The sequence below is a fragment of the Magallana gigas genome, chromosome 5, assembly GCF_963853765.1.
Source record: "Magallana gigas chromosome 5, xbMagGiga1.1, whole genome shotgun sequence".
Classification (NCBI taxonomy): Eukaryota; Metazoa; Mollusca; class Bivalvia; order Ostreida; family Ostreidae; genus Magallana; species Magallana gigas.
This window is the reverse complement of record NC_088857.1, coordinates 11455769-11479480: the sequence shown is the minus strand read 5'-3', so window position 1 is coordinate 11479480 and position 23712 is coordinate 11455769. Positions and strand designations below refer to the sequence as shown.

Below are 23712 nucleotides of genomic sequence, written 5' to 3'. Positions count from 1 at the left end.
TCTTTGCCGTATAAAACCCAGATTTTCATCTTAAAACTCGGATGTGCCACCGATTGGGTTAATGTGTATGCTTGCATAAAAGTTAGATAATCAATTTTTTCCCCCTTCCCATCAAATCTTTCATTAACTTTAAAGAACGTAAAAATGTCACCCATCAATATGATGCCAGAGCATCACTATAGCAGGGTCTGTTGTACTGAGTAATCAAGGAAATGTACTAGTCGTACCAGTGTATATAAGATACGTCGACGGGGAAGCAGGCAACCCCCGCACCTCTAGTCGTTAATTAGCCTCTAGTTCTTTTTACTGCTTCTGTTAGGTATTCATCAAGAATTTTATGTATGTCTCTTTAAACACCCATTACCTATTATTTATTCCAATATTTTTTGGTGCATTATAGCATTATACAGATTTTTAGCTGATTCATTCTGCATTTCATCAGTAAGGGAAACATTTCTTGATATGCTTGATGAAAAACGGTCTTTGAATGATATATTTCATGATAGAGAGTTAAAATAAGAATTAATTACCCGGTAATTAATCAGAAATTAATATCATTCATATGATACAGTCATTGTGAGATGTAAGTATTTATTGCTATTTCAAAATACTGCTATATCAAAGTGCATTTTTTTAGGGATGTGATATTTTGGGATGCATACCACCTTAATTGTTTAATTAATGAATAATAGTGAAATAAGGAAATGAACCTTAACTCCATCAGTACATGGTTACAGGAAATGTTTAAAACAGAGGCCAGCCAATCAGAAGGGACGCTGGACGAGAAGGGTGTGGTTAACTTGGTAACCAAGTTAAACAACAACATAGCTCCAGCACGGGTCCAACAGAAGGTCAAAGTAAGTGTCTGCGTACCCATCAAAACCACAAACCTCTCCCTCTCATGTTAATGTTGTACTTAATTAGGCCAGTAATAGGAAAACCTTCCTCAGAGACCCTATACGGAGACTGGAGAATGTCCATAGAGAGAGGAAAATAGCTCAAGTGTTGAGTAGACTTATGGCACAGTGTTGACCCTGTGTAAACTTCCTGTAATCTATGTAAATCTATATTGTTTCCGTTGGGGTCAGTTTAGCTTCCTCTCCTGATTGTTCAGTCCCTACTAAGAAGTCACTAACAATTGTTTCCATGGCCTTAATTCACACACAAGGAACAAATTGTAGAGACACATCTGAAAATTATATCTAGGTGGGGCAAGATTTGTGTGTATGTTTAGCATTATGTACTTGTATGATTGTGATATAACATACTTGTTTGAATGAACAGTCTTGCTGTTAGAAATAAAAAAAAAAAAGTACCAGTAAGTACTTTGCACTAGACACTAGTGTTCATAGGGATGCTTGGCGAGAGAACCTGTCAGGCTAAGAGCTAGCTGTCTTTGTGAGTTACATCAGCCTCCAGAAATAGAAGGTTGACATCAGGGGAAGGCTTTCTCCACCTTATATTGTCTTCCAAGTAAATGTGCTGGGTTAACTTTATTAGAGTGAAAAGCAAATGGCAAACACAATTTATTGGGGAGAGCTATGTCTGGTGGTGGTTTAGACTGCGCTATAAGACGGGGCTTCTAGTTGTGGATCTGACCTGTCACATTACTAGGGAACAGGAAGTTGGGAGGGAAATCAAAGGGTATTGATCTATGGTAAAATAACCATAGCAGTCAACTGACGTTTCCCAGAACTTGATACTGTAAAATAACCCCAACATTCAAGTAATCTCTTCCAGAACTTAATACAGTAAAACTTGGTTATAGTGAATTCCTAGAGACCCATAAATCTACAATTTATTTTTATTAGTGATTTATGTTGAAATAAATATGTAAAAAAAAAATCAGTTTAATGTGTTAATTTTATATGGTCTCTACCTCTGTTGCACTAAAAATCTATTTAAAAAGTTACATCAGATTTCGTTATAACTGTTATATATAAAAGGAACTGTAATAAACTTTGCTTAGGGTTCCCCTCAGAATTTCCCTATATCTGTTGCAGATTGTGACATATCAGTGTTTGTATTGAGTTTATAAACTGTTCTGTGGTGAAATATATTTCATGTCAATTATTATACACATGGTCATTAAGTGATAAATAATCAGAGAGAAAGTAGGAAGGTGTAATTCTGTAACCCTCTGATATAGAAGGTAAATGGGAATGCTAAATGGGAAGTCTCATAGGTAGAATAAAAAAATGAATGGTTAAAATGGGTTAATTTAGATTAAAGGCTCATTCTATGAACTTGGCCAATAATACTTGTATGATTGATTTTGTTCATTGATGACTGGAAAATCTGACCCTCTGCTGCTCAAAGCAAAGTGTCTTATTGGCATTGCTAAACCTTGGATCAGCTCATAGATTTGGTCCAGCATAATCCTTTACATAATACACTGAAGTCGGTCCCTGGCAATTAATCACCCAGTCAATTAGTGATGGTTACCTTCATGACTATAATCTACAAAATAGATGTGCATTATGGAAATGTGAACACGTTCTTTAAGCCTATCAGTACTGTCAATACTTGGATTTTTCTATCAATTAATTATAATAATTTTAAAAACAGTTGATAGTCAGCAATGGGACAAAAAGTGTGATTGGCTGGTGTCGTGCCAGAGTTGATAATCAGTGCAGTAGCAAATATGCCCTTGTTGTTCATTAATCCACAAACGATGCCAACGAGACGACAGTCATCATATTCTTCAGAGACTGCAAATTCAATAACCCAGCACTGCACCGGATTCCACGACAGTTCTTCAGTGGTTTTTTTCTTTCCTTTTAATGTGAAGTGGAACAATACTGTTTCTCCAAAGAAACCAAGACAATAAATGTTTGTGCTCTCTCTCCATCTCCCCCTCTCAATACATTATTAGCAGAATATGATATTGACAGGGTATTACAGCAAGAGGAATTCAAATAAGTTTGGAGTCCTCATGATGTATGGCCTTCTATCAACTATTTATTATAGGGGGGAGTTATTCATGCTGAGCCTCGCTAATTGTAATACATGTACAAATCTTTGCAAGAAGGAAGATAGAGAATTGGTCTCCTTCAGACCATATTTTGATTCTCTATGGTAATTTTCTTTGTATATTTTACTCATTGAACAATATATTGCTTTTATTTTAAACATATTCAATTTCAATTCTTTATGAGAATACCTTAATTTGCTTTACCTAACTGCACTCATCTCCATCAATCACACACAGGTTCTTGGTAACACAGTCGTAGGAGGAGGGAGCTATATATACATGTAGTTCAGATTGTTTACCCATTGTTTTTGGTGTATTTTTGGAAAATGTGATTGACTCTGAACCATTTCCTTGCAATTTAAGCAGATTTAGAGTCTGAATTCTTTGTCCAGGTTAATGCAAAGTGTGTCTGTTGGTCAGTTCTCCATGACTTAATTGACTAACAGACTAGCTTCTTCGTCCTTTCTTTGAGAGTATTGTATTGTAAATTAACCAACCTTTTATATGTGAGAAGTGCTGATACAAAGCTGAGAGATACTGATAAATTGACAATAGGTGTATAGAAATGTGTAATAATTAAATGATTTAATGAGGCACCAGCCAAGAATTCAATAGCTGTAAATTTTAATGAATATTTAATTTATTACTTAAATCACAAATGAAAAAACCCTAATTTTAATGTTTTGTATTTTGAAGGAGATTGAGTTGAATCGAGTTGAAGCTGTTGAGAAAAGGGGGCGGATAAACAGCGATGAGTTTGTCAGCCTGTTCAAGGAGATTTCAACCCGGCCAGAAATCTACTTTTTGCTTGTTCGGTAAGAAATTCATACTTGCCAAATCATCCGTCATAGAACTCAAAGGATATTGTTATGTGTTAGTCAAGAATCAGGGCTTGTGTGCTACCTAACAAACTTGTAATATCTTCTCTGGTAGACATACGGCATTTCATGATAATTGATTGTAGCGATGGATGAATAATGAAATATTACATTTTTTGGATGTATCAGCACCATATGTTTTGATACAGGAAGTGTTTTGAAATTCAAAAATTTCCTCTCTTTTATCAAGAATAGTTGACAAGATACAAAATAGTAAATTGATGCAAAGGAACATCCCCACAAATCTGTTTGGATGCTTGTATTCATTACTGAAGAAGAAATTGCATTTTGGAATATTGTTTCTACATTTGGTTATGAAATTCAAAAGAAACAAACTGCAATTTAACTCTCACAATGTGGACATGCATCCACACTATTTGAATTATTATAAATTCTGTTAGCTCAGACTTCTGGGGGAAAAAAATAAAAGTAGCTTCTGATAATCAAATCAGATTGAGAGCAAAACTCGATACAAAACAATTCAGAGAGGGACACATTGTCTGAAGAAAATACAGATCAAAGCATGATGGAGTCATCTTTAATTGATAAATATGCCCTGATGTTGAATATGCTGTTCCTATAAATTAATCTTTGACAAAGAGGTACATTATGACATTTTTACACTTTGAGAACAATTTGTGTTAAATCTATTGGAAAATTCCATTGAAGAGAATTCTTCAGGGATAAGAAGATAGGTATTGACTCCCTTTATATGTCGTGTAAGCATCATCTTTAATATTAAAAGGGTATTGATATTGTGGGAAGATTATTTTGTGTGAACAAATGCCACTGGGAATGTTAAACATGACAGGTTGATTAAAATTTTGTTTATGTTCCAAATGATGTAAAAAAAAAATCCAGGCAAATAAAAAGTGCCTTACAAGGAGGAGTATAATAATGTTAGAAGTGGGGCGGCGTGGATTAGGTGGAAGTTTGAATTAATGCAGGAATGTCGTAAATACCCATATAGAGTTAACTTGTTAATTAATTGATGCCATGCAGTCATCCATTTCAGTCCAGACAGAAAAGTGATTGTAAATATTTCATTTTTCTTTAAAATTAGAAGTTGTAAGAATAAAAAATATGTCCTTTGATCATTATTGTTCATGCTTAAAAAAACTATAAAGCCATCTATACCTTTAATCCTTTAAGATTCTGTGAAACACATCAGTAGATCTGCCCTAGCTGATCTGTCAACCATTAGATAAATGTTCACCTGTGATGTTGTTCCCTTGAAACAAATATCATATATGTACGTGTATGACTGAAAACTAATTGGATTCTAAAATTCATATGTATTAATTACAGTTGAACTTCAATATCTCAAACACAAATATCTCGAGTACAATGGATATATCGAAGTGATTTGTAAGTCCCAAACACTAATTTTTTTTTAAGTACTTTGCTCTTGGTATCTTGAATACTTCGATATTTTTTAAATTTTAAACAGTCCCATCTTGTTTGAGATAACAAAGTTTGACTGTATTTAGAATGTGTATGTTTTACAGAGGTCATTCAAATCCACATATGCCCTTGACCTAACCAGTATGTTTATCTTTATACCGATAAGACGGAGAATTAATTTTTACCCCATTCTGATTAAAAAGATGGATTCAAAACGCTGACTTTGCTGGAGAATATAATGATTAAGTAATTTCCATTGATTAAACATCGTGTTAAACCTTTATATAGCCTACCCATCAGCATTGAACCAACATCAACATTGGTCAACATTGGCTATTAGAAGCTTTATCATGGCCATAAAAGGCCTAATTGTATTTAGACCATTTTATTGGGTATTGGACGTTTGGGGCCTTGGATCAATATAGAAATGTAAGAGCTGACATTGTTATCAAATTATACTTCTGGAACAGTGATGTCAGGGGATTAGGGTAATGTTATGGGCACAGGGGGCGATATGGTCATAAACGAGATCAAATGATAGGGATGTTGGTATATAGAGTCTCGAGAGGGCATTACATATATGAGGTGTCAGATTATATGTTGAATGAAAAAAATGGATTTTAAGAAATACAGACAATGTGCCCTTGGTGAAATAGAGAGATAGAATAGATGTTTGACTGTTCAGTAATTGAATGAACCAAATTAGGACATGTCTAGGAATGCTGGAGGGTCAACAAATTGACCAGCAGATCAGACATAGTTTCTTTAGCTTTAAAAAAATATTTTGCAAAGAAAAAATCTTAATATTTTAATTTAAAAATTTTAACATTTTTCTGTATCTTTATACAAAGCTGTCCTTCAAAAGGAAACTAATAAAGTCTAAAAATGGCCATTACCATCCAGCCCTCTTAATTCAGTGCAACAGTTAATTAATTGAGAAAAGCTCACTATTGATACATGATTTGGAGAATGATATCCATTACTCTGATTTACATATCATTCCTTCCCTCTGCTAGTCCTGGGTATCTCACATGTGTTTCTGAAGTTGATGGATCAATCCACCAGCCAGTCCTTTTGTTCTTCATTACAAAGGAGTTAATATGCCTCTTCATTCCTGCTAGTCTTCAAAATCTCTATTTCATCTAGCTGAAAGGTCTAATTAAATGCTTGTATTAGGGTTTGATACTATAAATAGATCAAGGACTTTTGAATGACCTTGACCTCTTTTGTAGGTATGCCAGCAACACAGACTACCTCACCACTGATGACCTACTTTTATTTTTGGAGGCAGAGCAAGGGGTAAGAAGTGAAGAATCATTCCCAAAGCACAGAATTCAAATGAATTTTAAAGTTTTATCCCCCAGAGAAGTCAAAATGCAAATGTCACTGGAATTCTCGGTAAAGTTTTCTGAAGGTGTGAACACGAAATGATTTAATATTCAGTTAATCAGGGGTCAACAAGAAGTAACAGCCACAAGGGGCACTCTGTGTACAAGGTTACATTACCCCCCAGGGGTTAACCGTGTGCATGCATGTATCTGATTTGAAATACAAATCATGGCTTGGATGACTGTTGATCAGGATGTGTGTGACTCAAATTGTTGACCACAGAGGCATGCTCTTCATTAAATAGGGGCTTAAGGATAACTGGGCAAATTGTAGCACTAGGCTAATGGTTGAATTTTCCAAGAAAGGATTGAAAAATCTATTAACTAAAGGCTTTTTAAGTGTCTCTTAAAGAAAAAGAATCACAAGTGTCTCGTAATTTTCCTCAAAGCTAATGAAAACAGTGGATCCGATGCTTTTTTTTTTTCAATGGTGTTTTCAATTTATCTGTAAACTCTTCACCCGATAATGGAACTATGGCTCTTATGGAAATTGATTTTGAACTTATATTTCAAAGTAAAATTTTGTTTTTTCCCCGTGCTTTCAATAAAGATACCCATTTGCTGCAAAATGAATGGACTTTAATTGATTTTGTGTCTGGCAGTTTGGAATTAGGAAACAAAATCATTTGCCATTAACTTAGATAATTCTGATTTAGAGGAACTTTTTGATTATCGATCATGACAATGGGAGTAAAGGGTCCTTTTTCACTAGCTTCCTTTGTGAGTATGAAAGCCCTACATGCCCATTGTATGGATAAATCAAATTCTTCACACAGAAGGTACCAGATTATTGAAATGTCAGATACACTCAGTTTGGAAGCTAGGGATTGGATTGCATTAGAGTATTTCCTTTTATGCTCAAGCATTACATTTAAATTACAAATTGAGTAGAAAGGGACTGAGTTTTGGGTTCTTTATTATTACTAGCATCTATTCTTAGAGGGGGAGGAGGTATTTCAGTTGTTAGGTGGTCATTTGATTTGGTTGTCAGACGGTCTGTTCATTTACTTCTAAGATGGGCTTTAGATTCAGTTGTCAGGTGGTCAGTTGATTTAGTTGTCAGATGGGTAGATTCAGGTTATCATAAATTTGTCCAGTTGTCTGTAGATTCAGTTGTCAGGTTATATTTAGATTTGTCGGGTAAATTGTCTGTAGATTCAGTTGTCAGGTTATCTTTAGATTTGTCCAGTTGTCTGTAGATTCAGTTGTCAGGTTGTCTGTAAATTCAGTTGTCAGGTTATCTTTAGATTTGTCAGGTTGTCTGTAGATTCACTTGTCAAGTTGTCTGTAGATTCAGTTGTCAGGTTATCTTTAGATTTGTCAGGTTGTCTGTAGATTCAGTTGTCAGGTTATCTTTAGATTTGTCAGGTTTCTATAGATTCAGATGTCAGGTTGTCTGTAGATTTGTCAGGTTGTCAGTAGATTCAGTTGTCAGGTTGTCTGTAGATTCAATCATAGATTAAGTTTTAAGTCTGCAAACTGCTAGGACTGAAGGAATCCTGAAATGTGCCTGTCACTCAAAAGCCTTATGAAGTTTATACAATGGCAAATAACAAGACCTTTTTGATGTACTTCCAGATGCAAAGGGTGACAAAAGACAAATGCATTGATATAATCAATAGATACGAGCCCTCTAAAGATGGGAGGAAGAAAGGCCAGTTGGGGATTGACGGTGAGTGACAAGGAGAACACAAATTTCCTGACACTGTTAAATTGAGCTGACGGATTGCACACTCAATGAATATTCATAGATTTGTTAATTTGTGCACTCGGGCATTCAAAGCGGCATCAATTTCATTTTGAATGTTGTTAAAATCACATTATGTATTATTCACTTCCTTATTTTAGTCAGTGTAACTTTTAAGAAAGATTATGGCATCATGTCTTATGCAATGTTAGGAGATATTCTCCCCAGGTTTATCCATTATTAATAAGGACCCAGCTTTAATTTTGCTGCAGCAGAGAGATTTCGATAGCATATTTTTCCATAAATTCATTAGACATGCTACTAACTGTTTTAATTTTGCACTGTTCTGACAAATGGTAATTGAGTTTATTGGAATGGTTTTTAGGATTTACGGATTATCTGTTATCGGATGACTGTGATGTATTTGATCCAGACCAGAACAACATAGTACAGGATATGAACCAGCCCCTCAGCCATTATTTTATAGCCAGTTCTCACAACACGTAAGTTTCAAACTTCGCCCACACACACCCATCAAACCTCGCCTCCCCTATACTTCTTCTGAAGTAGACCTACCCTATACTATACAATTTTTTTCTGCCAAATTTTGCAGGTATCATCTCAAACACAAAAAGTTCATTTGCAAAAAATGGTTTGATACTACTCATTATTTATACATGTATCATGAACAATTAAGGAATTGAAAAATGTAAGAATTAAAAGTTAACTATACATAATTTAAAATCAAAGAGCAAAAAATAAAGCTTAAAGAATAACCCACATAAAATTATGGTACATGCTAGTCCCTTCTTACCATTCACTGTTTCTAAGCTTTGTTTCAGTAAAGAATTTCTTAATGTTTTCTAGAATAGTGTGAATTCTGTCATCAGCCTAAAATAAAGAATGAGCCTGGCATGTTAGGCTTCCATTATCAAAATTCAGTGCAAATTGTAATAATAACAACCGAAGGAAGTATTAGTATTGTCAAAGCCCCTCTCAAGGGTAATCTGTGTAGATCCAGATGCTGTGGAAAAATGCTGGGACTGTAATAGGTCTGGAATGATGACCACTTAGCTGACGGAACCAATGATGGATATAAGATCACCCCCGGTGTCTGTCCTGAGAAGTTCAAGCTGATGACCATCGACAATACAGAACTAGCTTGTGTTTTCTTGATTCAGTGGCTTAATGTATTGTCATTATGAGTTCCGATCAGAATTCTCACCGGCATACTGTTGAGTTACTTGATTATCTCAAAGATATTTCATACAGAAATAGTTCAAAACTGTAAATACAAAGTTACAATTTACTGTGGAACCATTAAAGTTGTGGGGGCCAATTTTTGTGGAATGCTTAAATTTAACAGGTTCATGGGGACGTAATTTCGTGTATTCTCTTATATCTACAATAAGAAATATTACTTTTTACCCAATTTTATTAATTCATAGAAGATGTTAATTTGTTCCACAAAAATTGAGCCGCCACAAAGGCAAATGATTCCACAGTATTTTGTATGAATAAATGTGGGGACTATAGGTTGAATATAGCTAAATCTTGTTTTTGCTTTGTCTGTTTACAGGTATTTGTTAAAGGACCAGCTACAGGGTCCATCCAGTGTGGATGCCTACATTCGTGCTCTCGCCAAAGGATGTCGCTGTGTTGAATGTGAGTGGAGGAAAAGCATGGTTGGGTGGTCGGTTTTCAGACTTATATTTCTAAGCTAAGAAATTTTAGGGTTTTGGTTAATTCATGTTTATTACATAGAGTGCATCATCCAATTATCTGGTGGACAAATAGTCCTCCAAAGAAGCTGTAAATGGTAGATTAACACAGGCAGTGTTAGCGGAAATGTTTACAAATGGTGGCATTAGTTAGTTTGCGCTGCCATCAGGTATTCTGAACATTGAGAGCACCACACATGGGTTATTATGATGGCCGATTTGCAGCCAGTTAACACATGATTAGAGATCCAATTGTCTCAGCATACAATCATGCCAACATGTCACAGGTTTCTAGATTTGGTCGTGAATTCTCCAGGGGCAATTGAACTGGGATACTTTGCATATTCTTATTCCCTCCGAAAATTAGACTAGACTAGAAAGGAGCAATAACTTTGATATAAAAGTAAGATCGACTGAAATAAAAACTAAAACTTGTATTGAGTGCACAGGAATATATAATATTTGAAGCTACATTTTAATTAAGATCTGTGTACAAAAGATTTTATGCACAAATTCTGCTGTCAATAAAAATTAAACCAAAATTTTTCTTTTGCAGAAAACTTACCATCTCTCATTGACTATATCATAGACTGTCTGTCTGTCTCCTTTAACATCTTTTCTATTCAAGTATTTAAATTTTCGTGGATTGAGAAAAATTCTGGTCCTTGGGGTCCTTTTTTTTGGGATCAGCTTATTTTGGAAATATATTACTAACAAGAGAAGTTTGTGTGTGAATGGCATAGGAACACTGAAAAAACATTTCAATCAATTAAATCTGTTACAACACTGAATAACACATTTACCATGTGGGGAAACTTATATTGAGGTTCAAGTACTCTTAATTATTTTGAAATAGGTAAGAGGTATCGTGTTACATTATTCAATTCACTGAGAATCACTACTCTTTGTTAATTCAAATGTGACCTGCACAGTTGGAATCTTTTGTTATGGATTTTCTTGTCAATATAGCATGTTACACAACTTGGAGGTTTTTATTCCGATCCTGATTTATCAAAGTGTAATACAAGGGGTACAAATTTACGGGGAATACAATCTCTTAATCAATATGAAACTGAGCAATTTAAAGGAAGTTAAAATTGATTTAGAGCATGACCTGTTTTTGTTCTGTTTTAGTGGATTGCTGGGACGGACCAAACGATGAACCCATCATTTACCATGGACACACTTTCACTTCAAAGATACAGTTCAAGGCGGTCATAGAAGCCATCGATACTTATGCATTCAAAACCTCCGAGTAAGTGGGGTGGAAAAAACCTGATGAATTGTAAACTAGAAAGCCCACAAGGGTTTAGTTTAAGGTATATTTGATCATTTGACCTTGATAAGTGACTAAAGCTGACCTGACTTATGATTTGATCTTTTTCGTTCACTTGACCAACAAGGAATTCACGATCATTTTGGAGTACATTTATTTGTAAAGAAGGATTAACACAGCATTTGGATATAATATTAATTATTGTAGCATAGTTCAATTTATTGGGATCTTGAGGGCCATGCAGCAAAGCATGCATACCAAAAAATAAAAATGACATTTGAGAACTCAATTTAGCAATAAAAGTTATGAATAGCTAAAATTTCATATATTTTGTAAATTTTAAGATGATTAATGATACATTGGGGAAATTTATACCAATTTTGCAGTAATTGAAAATTATGTCGATTTCCTCTTGTGTTACATCATGAGAATGTTTTCAAACTGATTAAATTTTTCCTAATATGCTTTTGTGCTTTACACTAATAAAAAAAAAATGAGTGCATTAATAATCTACATTTACCATAATTAATTTTACAGTTTAACCTTGATATTTAAAATATGGGTAACTTGAATATCAATTTGAAATTTTTTGGCCTGGAATTGCTAAGTGCTGTTTCATTTTAACCTTTACATTTTAAATCCTAAGATATGGGGGGGGGGGGGGGAGGGGTCATCAAGTTTGAGATAACGATGTTTGACTGTAATGGATGATGTTTGCTTGCAGATATCCTGTGATACTATCGATAGAAAACCACTGCAGCATCAAGCAGCAGCAGGCCATGGCCCACTACATGACCACTATATTCGGGGAAAAGCTCTGTCTGGATTATGTAGGGGAAAATGAGAGTTGCCTCCCTTCTCCAGAAACCCTGAAGAAAAAAATAATTGTTAAGGTACCAAAATGTGCAATAGATACAACACTGTTCGTGTCTCACATATGACATTTTGGATCAGAGCACAAAGTCTGAAAAGAAAAATTTGTTGAGATTGTGAGTTAAGAGAGTTTTGTTTTCAGGGCAAGAAACTGCCACCGAATTCTGAGGATGACTATGTCACTGATGAAGATGAAGGTGCAGAGTCGGACAAAAAGAAAAACAACAAAACCAAGGTAACATGAAGTACAAAGTTATCCTGTACATTTGACATATACAAGCAACAAGCTTCATACTGTAAACATGCTTAAATTTGACTTGTGTTCAATCACTTGTTAAAAAACAGTACCTTTGAGACAAAAAAAGTAGTTTTCTATATGTATTTTAAATAGATTTTGATTAAGTCAAATTTCAAATATATACATGCAATGTTTTGATTTACCCAGTTTTGAATTCTCGAGTTATGAGTACTGTAATGCTGTTATGACGAAATAATGGAGTGAAATTACTTGTGCAGGATCACCCAGTAAAGAAACACAAATTAGCCAAAGAGTTATCTGACTTGGTCAACTACTGTGTGTCAACTAGATTCCAGGACTTTCAAGTCTCGCAACAGAAACGTATGTATTAAATCAGTTATTCTCAGATAATAAATACTATTATATTAAATAATCATGAGCTACGTACAAATGGAGAAATACAGATGCAAGAAACAATTGGCTCAAACCATAAACTAAGAATGGACTTATGTAAATTGATATAACTTTTGAAATAATTTTGAAGATAAAATTAATTTTTTCATCATCTGTTTGTATTAGTAAATTATGCAAATTAAACTTGCAAAATTTGAACACTTTTGTTGAGGGAAGTCAAACTGTTCAAAATCAGTTGTTTTCAGTTTATTGGTCCAAGGCCTGGCCCCAGGACCATAAAACGTAGACGAGCTCTTTTTTGATCTCTGTCTCACTTTTACAAAGGGAAAATTGAGACTGAGATCAAAACTGAGCTCATCTTAGTTTTATGGTCATAGGGCCTGGTCCTACACAGCAATTTCACGCAATAAACATCAATGGACTAAAATGTATAATATTTTGATTGTAGAGAAATTTTTTGAGATGTGTTCATTCAGCGAGTCCACAGCTATCAAGCTGGCCATGAGTTGTCCGGAGGAGTTTGTGAATCACAACAAGAAGTTCCTGTCACGGATCTACCCCAACGGAATGAGAGTGGACTCGAGTAACTATAACCCCCAGGACCTCTGGAACTGTGGGTGTCAGATGGGTAGGTCAACAACCTTTCAGATTGAACCTGCTTGAAGACAAAATTTCCTTTGTTTGTGTTCAGAAATGGCAAAACTATAACTAAAAAACCTTGACCCCACAAACCATTGACTTTTTTTGGGGTTTGCCTGGTATTTTTTTTTTTTAAATATTATTGTAAATATAGGGGACTTGAGGGTTTAGGTGAACATTAAAATTGAAACGTAAAATTTTCGTACCAGGTGCAAAATTTCAATTCTAAAAAATATCTCTTTAATTTTTAATTGAAAATGTTCAATTTTCACAGTGGCCTTGAATTATCAAACACATGGTTTAATGATGGATCTATACAATGGATTTTTCCGACGGAATGCAAACTGCGGGTTCATCCTCAAACCTACCATCATGAGAGAGGAGATTGCGTACTTCAGTGCCAACACCAAGGACGTCATTCCAGGGGTCTCCCCTCAGATCCTGCACATCAAGGTATAGTGTATGTCACAGTTTACCATCTTAACAAAAGATAACAGTCAGCTAAGGTGTATGTCACAGTGTACCACTAAGAACTATGGATAAAAGTCAGTCTCACACAGTGTAGTCTAATGGCTTGATGTTGTTGATACAGGTTATTAGCGGACAGCATTTTCCCAAACCCAAAGGCTCTGGTTCCCGTGGTGATGTCACTGACCCGTACGTTACCATAGAGATTTTTGGAATCCCTGCGGACTGTGCGGAGGAAAGGACTAAGACTGTACCACACAATGGTAAAAAACTGTGTGGATTGTTTCTTCTCTAAGATCATTTTGTTTCTATGATAGATTGAAAGAAAAATTGAGATTTGAACACTAAAGTTACTTTTAAAGTTTCTGTTTTGTGGGTTTTTTTTTAAAACTGATCTGTTTTCATTTTCCTGACAAAACAGGTATTTTGTTGAAATTGATTTTGATGAAATTGTTAGTAATTATTGATTCTTCTCATTATGTAGGATACAGTCCAATCTTTGATGAGAGTTTTGAGTTCCAGATCAACCTTCCGGAGCTTGCTTTGGTCCGGTTTGCTGTGCTAGACGATGACTACATTGGGGATGAGTTTATCGGACAGTATACTATTCCTTTTGATTGCATGCAGACAGGTTTGTTTCAGGGTTGAAGATTTTTAATATTTTTTTTTAATATTTGGAAATGCCACCATAAGAAAATTCAACTTTTGAAATCTGTAAATCATTATATGCATATAATTGATTAAAAATCAAACAGTACATGTATGTTTCTGTTATGTAATGTTGAGCACTTTATGCAAATTGCAGCTGTGTTGATATAGAGAAATTTTTGATTTACAGGTTATAGACACATTCGATTATGTTCCAACACTGGGGAGGAGATTCCAAACTGTACCCTGTTCATTCATGTGGCCATCACAAATAAACGAGGGGGAGGGGTAAGTGGACTCTTTCCTATGAATATTGTGTGGTCCGTCTTTACACAACAATGCTCATTACAGGGATGGGGTAATTGAAAAAAGTATCTGTAATTGAGTGTAATTAATTACATTTTTCAAAGTAATTTGTAATTGAGTCTGTCTTCAATTACAAGTAATTGAATGTATTTAAATACATTCCAAACATATTGTATATTTTCAATTACTTTTCAATTATATCTCAATTACTTTTTTTCAAAGTTTAAAATATAAAAAAAGGTGTCTTATAATGATAAATAGATTTTATACATGTTTGGCATGGACTTTTGTTTATACAATAATTAAATGTCCCATAATGTTTCATATGTTTATACAGCATAACACACTGCCCAGGGCAATAGGTAAAGATCTAATTTTGTGGGGTGTGAACTCTCTAATACTCAAGAACCCCCATTGATTTTAGACTTAAGGGAGTCAAAATATCTCATTCTTGTGAATTTTAGCAATTATTATTTATATACTGATATGCTGTACTGCCGAATAAACATAGTTTTAATATGTGAATAAAAATTAATTCGCTATAGAGAAAATATTATTCAGAACCAAAAATGAACTCAATGGTACTTAATGAATTTAATGTTAAAGAAAATTTTTCTACAAATTTTCAAGAAATCTGATCTGAACTGAACTATACAACCTTTAAAAACATAACCGTACATAAATTAAGCTCTGTTTATATTAATGCTTAAATATATGTATATGTTCTCAGGATTTAAAAAAATAAAACTAAAGTATTTGAAATGTAATTAATTACAGTTATCAAAGTAATTGAGAGTAATTAATTACATTTTAAAAAATCAATGTAATTGTAATTGCAAGTAATTGATAAAATTGTCAATGTATTTGAAAGTAATTAATTACTTTTCAAAGTAATTGACCCCAACTCTGGCTCATTAATTATGTTCCTCACTGTAACCCTTGTACAAAGTCCTTATAAAAAGGGGGCATGTCATTTATTATTTAATTGGTTCCAGAAAGGTAGCATGGAACCAGTTGGAACCTGGTTCTATTTATGACAACAAGATTATTACATTTAAATATTATTAGTAACGAAGCATTCAAGTATGGCTTGTTTAAAAAAAAAAATTCATTTGCTTCAACGCCATCGAGTAAAACTAGTTCAGATTTAATATCAATATTTGGACAATTATTTGGTTTTGTCTTTATTGTAGCATTTTTTTTTTTTTTGAAAATCACATTCATAATTAAGTCTCCTCTGTCTTTGTAATGTCAGATTTTATTGTTTTCAATAGAAAGCCAATAAACGTGGCATGTCTGTGAAGAAGAAAACCAAGCGAGATTATACAAGTATGAAGTCAGTCGGAGTAAAAAACATTGATGAAACATTCAAGGTAATTTCATTGGAAACTGAATTATAAGGAGAAAAAATCCAAAGTTCGGATCAATATTCATATCTCCATGGTTTATTTAACTTGTATAAATTAAAAGCAGTATTTATAATGTCAAACGGAATAGTCTAGTATCTGTTGGGAGAAAATAGTAAACGATGAATTGAAATTCTAGACAGCTAGGTTTCAGCAATAAAAGTCCTCTCTTCTCTCCCACAAAATTACTACAGACAAAATTACAATAGCATTATCTTAGGTGGAAGCAAGTATTAATGTTTCACCTGGGTCTACTTTAATAAATTCGAGGACAGAGTTTACATCTATGCTACATTTATTTAATTAAAAAGCTGGTACACATATTTATTGGTTGACTCTTAAAATGCAATTTTAGAGACAAAAAAGTTATTTCAATTACCATAAAAAATAATTAGAGTACCTGCAATTAATTTTATAACTTTTCAGTCCATGTTTAATATTTTGTCGTGTCTTTCTTTGTAGGTAGCCATCCAGCCTTTGCGAGATGGAACAGACCTCAGGGATAATGTGCAGGTAACTCTAGCAGACTTCAAGGAAACGTGTGGGTTATCTCCCATTGCCAACATCAAACAGTGCTTCCGACTGATGGGTACCCGGCTGTCCAACTCCACAGAGCAGGCCAACCTGACTCTCGTCATGAGAGGGGAGGTAAGACAGATTTACCTCTAGTGATATAAATCAAAGTACTCAAAGTATTGAATTTGTTTCGAGTGTTATAAAAATGAGTTGTGATGCTATAGACTAGTGTTACATCTTAAATTGATGACAGAGCAATTTCTTATGTTAGATATTGTAACTGATATACATCCTAAATATGGAATAATGTGTTTTACTTTTAGTATCCAAGCCTAGAAGCCCAAGGCAACCTGCCAGATATTCTGAAGAAGGCTCTGATTTCTTTTGATGAGGTTTGTGTGTCAGAAAAATTCAGTTATTATACCCCCCGCAAACGAAGTTTGGGGGGGTATATAGGAATCACCTTGTCCGTCTGTCCGTCTGTCTGTGCAATCGTGTCCGGTCCATATCTTTCTTATGGAGAAACATTGGAAGTTCATACTTCACACAAAGATTGCTTATGACCTAAGGGTGTGTCATGACCTTGACCCAAGGTCATTCGGGCAAGGTCAAGGTCACTGGCAGAAAAAATACAAAATTTGTGTCCGGTCCATATCTTTCTTATGGAGAATTATTGGAAGTTCTTACTTCACACAAAGATTGCTTATGACCTAAGGGTGTGTCATGACCTTGACCCAAGGTCATTTGGGCAAGGTCAAGGTCACTGGCAGGAAAAATACAAAATTCGTGTCCGATTCATATCTTTCTTATGGAGAATTATTGGAAGTTCTTACTTCACACAAAGATTGCCTATGACCTAAGGGTGTGTCATGACCTTGACCCAAGGTCATTTGGGCAAGGTCAAGGTAACTGGCAAAAAAAGTGCAAAATTTGTGTCCGGTCCATATCTTTCTTATGGAGAATTATTGGAAGTTGTTAATTCACACAAAGATTGCTTATGACCTAAGGGTGTGTCATGACCTTGATTCAAGGTCATTTGGGCAAGGTCAAGGTCGTTGGGAAAAATAGTGCAAAATTCGTGTCCGGTCATTATCTTTCTTATGGAAAAGCATTGAATGTTCTAACTTCACACAAATATTGCTTAGGACCAAAGGGTGTGCCATGACTTTGACCCAAGGTCATTTGGGCAAGGTCAAGGTCACTGGCAGAAAAAGTGCAAAATTCGTGTCCGGTCATTATCTTTCTTATGGAGAAGCATTGAATGTTCTTACTTCACACCAATATTGCTTATGACCAGCAGTTTTAAAAAAAATAGACCAGTTGTTATTTATAGAAAATGGACGGTGAAATAGATTCATCCAATATTTTTTATAATTGGAAAAATACACGCATTATGATTTTCATCTTAGCGGGGGGTATCAATTGTGAGCTTGCTCACAGTACCTCTAGTTTGTTACTGTCGCAGGATACTCAAAACCTTGAGAAAAATGGTTCATACCATAACTCATTGTTATTTCTTTCTTTCTAAAAAACAAAAGTTGGCTTTAGGGGAACTTTGTGCTAAATATGTAGCAATTGTATAACATGTACAAACTGTTATACTAATTTCTTTATTGTTAAAGAATGTTATTTTAGTATCCTATGTACTAAGCACTGTGTTTTTATGTCCTTTTTACTATATTTTAGTTGGTTGCTGAAATCAAGAATCTACTAGAAAATGCAGACAATGTGTATGAAAAGGTAACTATTACAAGCCTCATATTTAGTGTTATTATACTTTGAAATAAAACTAGACTTTTACCCGTGCGTGCACGGGTTGACATTGCATGTGATATCGGGCATTTACAAAATATATACATCGAAACACCGTATACTGTTTACATTTGCATAAGGAAACTTCAAGCCTTCAATTATGCTATTAATTTCACTACACTTTGTTGAGTTGGAATAATCTAACTGTGTCTCGGGAAATGCCTTCATCACAGTCAAAATGCCTCCATCGTCGGGACCCACGGGTTTTCTATCCGTTACAGTGTAAGGGATAGAAAACCCGTGGGTTCCGACGATGAAATGCCTCCCATATACCCGTAATGTAGCAGAAAATTGCTGAATCGCTCCAAAACGATTTTGGAGAAAATGAAGTTGCATTGAATATAACAGTCAAATTGTTCACAAAAACCATTTTGAAGCTGTAAATACATTTCCTCGAAAAGTTTAAATCTATAATTGCAGAATCCAACATATTTCAACAACGTTTTTCACACATCTTGTTAACATTCAAAACTCTCGGGATTTTTCCTAGTAAATGCACTGTCTTAAAGTTATCTCCCGTATTTTTTTGATGAACATAAAACAATTTCCAATGAAAATTAACACACATTTGTTTTATCGTTTCCAAGTTTATCCATGCTAATATGATATTGTGGAAACATAAAATAAAGAGCCTCTAGTGATTTAGCGTAAATGTAATGCGCATGCGCAAGATTATAAAATCCAAAAAATTCAGATGATTTCCGGAATTTTTCGAGGAATTTTTGTTGATTATTAATTATAGAAGCCTGATTGAGAAAAAATAAAAACAAATTGGTAATCTTCAAGTACCAATGATGTTTAAAATTTATAAAACAAAAGACAGTACTCTTCCGATTTATCGGTATTAAAGCTAACAAATTCGAGTCTATTCTTTTAATATAGTAGTATAGATACTGAAATCTGATTGGTTTATAAACAGGTTATAATCTGTTCTAATACCCTCAACATTAGCAACACACTTGGCAACGAGTAACACAACAAATTGTTACATGTGCATAAATTATGTGTGTATGGTACGCCATAAAATTCAAGTCATTCCTAAAGAAGTCAGTTAAGTTTTCTTTAGAATTAAGACATTCGGTATAATAAAATAAGTAGTGCCTGTTTGGGAGGGCAACAGTTGAAATTGACACCCCCCAAAAACTGTTGTGAATCTCTGCTTTGTCAATTTCAACTGTTACCCTTCTAACCAGGCACTATCTATATAATGACATTATAAGGAAGCTTTATTTAGGCATTTCATGATTGGATGAAATCCAGGTTAAGGACTTATTATGATAATTATCATTAGTCATAGTGTTATTATTATACAGACTATAAAGTTTTGTAAGTACAGTCAAACCTTGTGTTATCTTGAACAGTAGATGGGACTGTTTAAAACCTTTGAGAAATCTGAGTATTTGAGATATTGAGGGTAAAATACGTACGAAATAAGTGGTTGAGACTTACAAAACACTTTGACATACGCATTGTATTTGAGATGTCAAAGTTCAACTGTAATGTAAACAATATTGCCTTTTAAGCTTAATAAAGGCCATATTTCCCGTTAGTGAGTAATAAAATTTATTGTCCTTAATACATGTAATGATTTTTTTTTCTAGTTACTTCATTGCAAGAGAGCAGGGATGGAGTGGCATGAAGATTTAGAGAATGTTTGTCAACAGGCGGGACTGAAGGGCAAAAAACTGTCAAAGGTATTCTATTTCAGTATAATGGGCCATCCTGATAATATTGTCGAGTTACTTCCCTATGGCAATCACTATCAGTAGTGAATTGGAAAACCTGCTTTATTTTGAAAGATTGATTACAATCAGTTTCAATAAGTTTTTGATGGTTCTGTTTGTGAAGGTAATCTCGAAACCTGAGTTGAACTTTGGTTTTTTTTTCTGTTGCAGGCAATGGAAAACTTCTCTTGGAATATCAGAGTGTTGAAGGGACAAGCAGATCTCCTGAACCAAGCAAAGAAAGAAGGCCAAGAATACTTAAGACAAGTCAGTCATATTTTAGCTCACCTGATTTGGTGGTTCTGATCACTTTGTTGTCCTGTTCTCTTTTAGTCTGTCTGTTCATCTCTCTGTCGGTCTACCCATTTGTCTGTGAACTTTAAACGGTTCTTCATCTTCTTCAGAGCCACTGAGCCAGTTTCAGTGTCCTTGAGATTTTAAGTTCTTCAAGTGAAGAACCACTCTTCCACACAATGTGAGGTCATCTAAATATATCTTCTTGATTAAAAGCCACTGCCTAAGAAAACAGTTATTTACAGGAAAGCTTCCTGTACTTTTGATATGAGTTTTTTAACAGTAAGATCCCATTGCAATAAAGGAACCCTTAGAGTTGTGCAAAGTTCAACACAGGAATATATATTGGGAAAATCTTTCTCTTCAAAGAAACCATTGATACCATTTGCAATGTTACTATGCATGTGCTTTGATTTTGTTAGATTCAAGTTTACTTGAACTTTGATGCCAGGATGGTGCAAAATTCAATACTTGAGTACCATAAAGTCTCATGTATAATATGCACTCCTAAATGATGTGTTACTATATCTGTTTAAAAAAACCCTGTTTCTATGCTTAAATAAAATTAAAAAATAGTAGATGGAATGATCAAAACTTATAAAATGATAAACAGGTGAACATTGTTGCCCATGGACCTCTTGTTCATTCTTTCTTCTATTTGCTGAAAAAGTGTTAATTTTGGGTTTTGAAGAACATTAACAATTTTTGTGAGGACTATGGAAGTATCACCATTCTTATTTTCATTATAATTTGAAAAAAACTGATGATATATTTATAAATGTTTTTACTATTTTGTTGTTTTTCAGATCACAGAAGCAGCACAATCAATGGGGCTGGGAAAATATAACGAAAATCAAACAGAAATTCCGGAATCCATTGACAGTCCGTTATGATGACCTGTCCAGTGTCACTACGCTGTTCTCAGTGCTGGCGTGCCATTCTCCAGGGATGCAACTAACAAAAAATCGTCTACTGATGAAACCCAAAGGAATCGGAATCATGTCTAAAATCAACAACCCAGTTCTTGATTCGACCTTGTTGCCAAAACCTTTCGCATTTTTCTGTTAAGAAATACATGTATGTACATATATGTAGTACATACATGTATGAACATTTGTGGGTTGCTGGCCAACTCACCACTAACCAGAATCTCAGTGATAGTGCATTTAGTCTGTGCATTGCTCTCTAGACCTTGTATCCTAGTCTAACCCCACACTTACCATGCCAAATGCTTAATATACGTGTTACTCATATATAATGGTTATTGTTACCTGTGTTACGCGGTCCGAAGATGATGTAAGGGCGATTGTTTAGTTATATACTGTATTGTGATGCGTATTAATTTGTTACGCTGTTTACTTCCCTATACAGATGTTCAATATTCATGACTTGCGTTATTGTTACATGTTATAGATAGGTTTATTAAGGAATTTCTTTACCTCTTGTACAGTGTATTCTTCTTTTTTTTTTGACTCTTGATGTGTTCTCTATGTAATCTAGTCCACCTCTTGCCAGATTTTGTTCGTATAACATTGTGATTTACTTATCTTGATTTTTATTTAGTTTTTTTTCGATATAATTACTGAATATTTTGAAGGTAGAGCATCTTTTCCAAAAGGGTATGAGATTTATGTATGAAATAATTAGTGACAGGTTTTAGAATACAGACTTGTGGTCGCACTGTGGTAATAGACTATTATATAGTGTTCAGTTCACCCAGTACGGCGGTTCTTCAAAGTCTACATTTTTTGTCACAGACAAACCTTGACACCTTTTCACACCTACTTACTGGTTAGTCTTGGTCAAAAATACAAAGTAGCACCATGTCTGTTGAAGAATATAGGCCTTCTAATTTGACCCATATCTTGAGTTAACCAAAAATTCAATTTCACAATAAAAGAACTCGAATTTACCGTATATCCGTTTTTTTTCGTGTGTCACAAAATTTGTGAAAATGGGATAAATCTATAACAGTTTTAATTTGCGTCAGTCATTTTTTATGATTTCAAAGTTTCTTATAGAAAATGAAACAGAATATAATTTCTGCTTATTCAATTATTTTCAACTTAAAAGAGATTGTGAAAAAAGCGAAAATTAGATAATCACAAAAATTACTGGTATATGTATGTAGTACATTTTTTAATTCATGCTGTAGAATTAAGCCAAAACTGATCTTGGAACCCTTTGATTTTATGATCACAAATATGGTTATCCAAAAATATTTTTTGAGGGCTAAAATACTATTGATGCTCGTCAAAACCAGATTTTGTCATAAATTTTTACATGAATGAGTTCTCTCTAGAAGAAGGAGAGAGGTTTAATGCATCATATCCCATCTCTCTCTCTTATTCTCTCTCTCTCTCTGCGAACATCCCAATTAGCAAGCTTTCCATAACTTTTAATAATGTATGGCTTATAGATCGATTCTGCAATTAATTGGTACTTGAATCAATGATGCAGTACGGGTATATTGTGTAACGAAACCGCTTGATTTCATATTAAAGAAAGAACTTGAATCTGTGAAAATAAAAAGGAAGCGACACAGAATAAATAATTCAAATCCAAGGGATGACATAGTTATAGCATGCCAATCAGGCAGCCCATTTTGAATAAAGATGTGCTCATTCTGCTTTCATTTATGCAATAATTTGTTCTTTCAAAAAATTTTTTTATCTTTTTTTCTTTTATTGTGATAATTTAGTGTGTTTCCCCCCTTCTGACGTAAAATTATACCACGAAAAAAGTAATCTGACATGGTATATTGAAGTTATGTATTGTAAATTTTGTTTTGGTTAAATATTTCTTTAATTTGTTGGTGTATCTATGTTATAGTGCTCAAGATTTTTTTTACTAATTGATCTTTTTGTCTGTTAATCCCTCCTTTTTTCTCTGTTTTATGTAGCATGAAAGATAAACTTGCATATAACATATGTCAGAATCTGTACTGATGAATTTAATTATTTTATGTTGAGTGATAGATAATATAATTATATTTTTATAGCCAGAGAAACCGGTAATGTGTTATTACAAGTATGGGAGAGATTGG

General features: G+C 34.2%; 1 protein-coding gene across 1 annotated transcript in view; it reads left to right on the top strand.

Moving 5' to 3' along the window:
* LOC105341497 (inactive phospholipase C-like protein 2) overlaps positions 1-23186 on the top strand; it is a 42387-nt gene extending 19201 nt beyond the window's left edge. The window contains exons 5-26 of the mRNA XM_066084897.1: positions 730-857; positions 3671-3789; positions 6489-6555; positions 8223-8316; positions 8717-8834; positions 9911-9996; positions 11187-11307; positions 12053-12221; positions 12344-12436; positions 12718-12820; positions 13302-13481; positions 13767-13945; positions 14085-14223; positions 14445-14591; positions 14799-14896; positions 16189-16287; positions 16783-16968; positions 17160-17228; positions 18523-18576; positions 20250-20342; positions 20544-20639; positions 21473-23186. Coding sequence (XP_065940969.1) covers positions 730-857; positions 3671-3789; positions 6489-6555; positions 8223-8316; positions 8717-8834; positions 9911-9996; positions 11187-11307; positions 12053-12221; positions 12344-12436; positions 12718-12820; positions 13302-13481; positions 13767-13945; positions 14085-14223; positions 14445-14591; positions 14799-14896; positions 16189-16287; positions 16783-16968; positions 17160-17228; positions 18523-18576; positions 20250-20342; positions 20544-20639; positions 21473-21559 — 2525 coding nt within the window. The 3' untranslated portion in view covers positions 21560-23186. The remainder of the gene's footprint in view (positions 1-729; positions 858-3670; positions 3790-6488; positions 6556-8222; positions 8317-8716; positions 8835-9910; positions 9997-11186; positions 11308-12052; positions 12222-12343; positions 12437-12717; positions 12821-13301; positions 13482-13766; positions 13946-14084; positions 14224-14444; positions 14592-14798; positions 14897-16188; positions 16288-16782; positions 16969-17159; positions 17229-18522; positions 18577-20249; positions 20343-20543; positions 20640-21472) is intronic.
* The last annotated feature ends 526 nt before the right edge of the window (positions 23187-23712 follow it).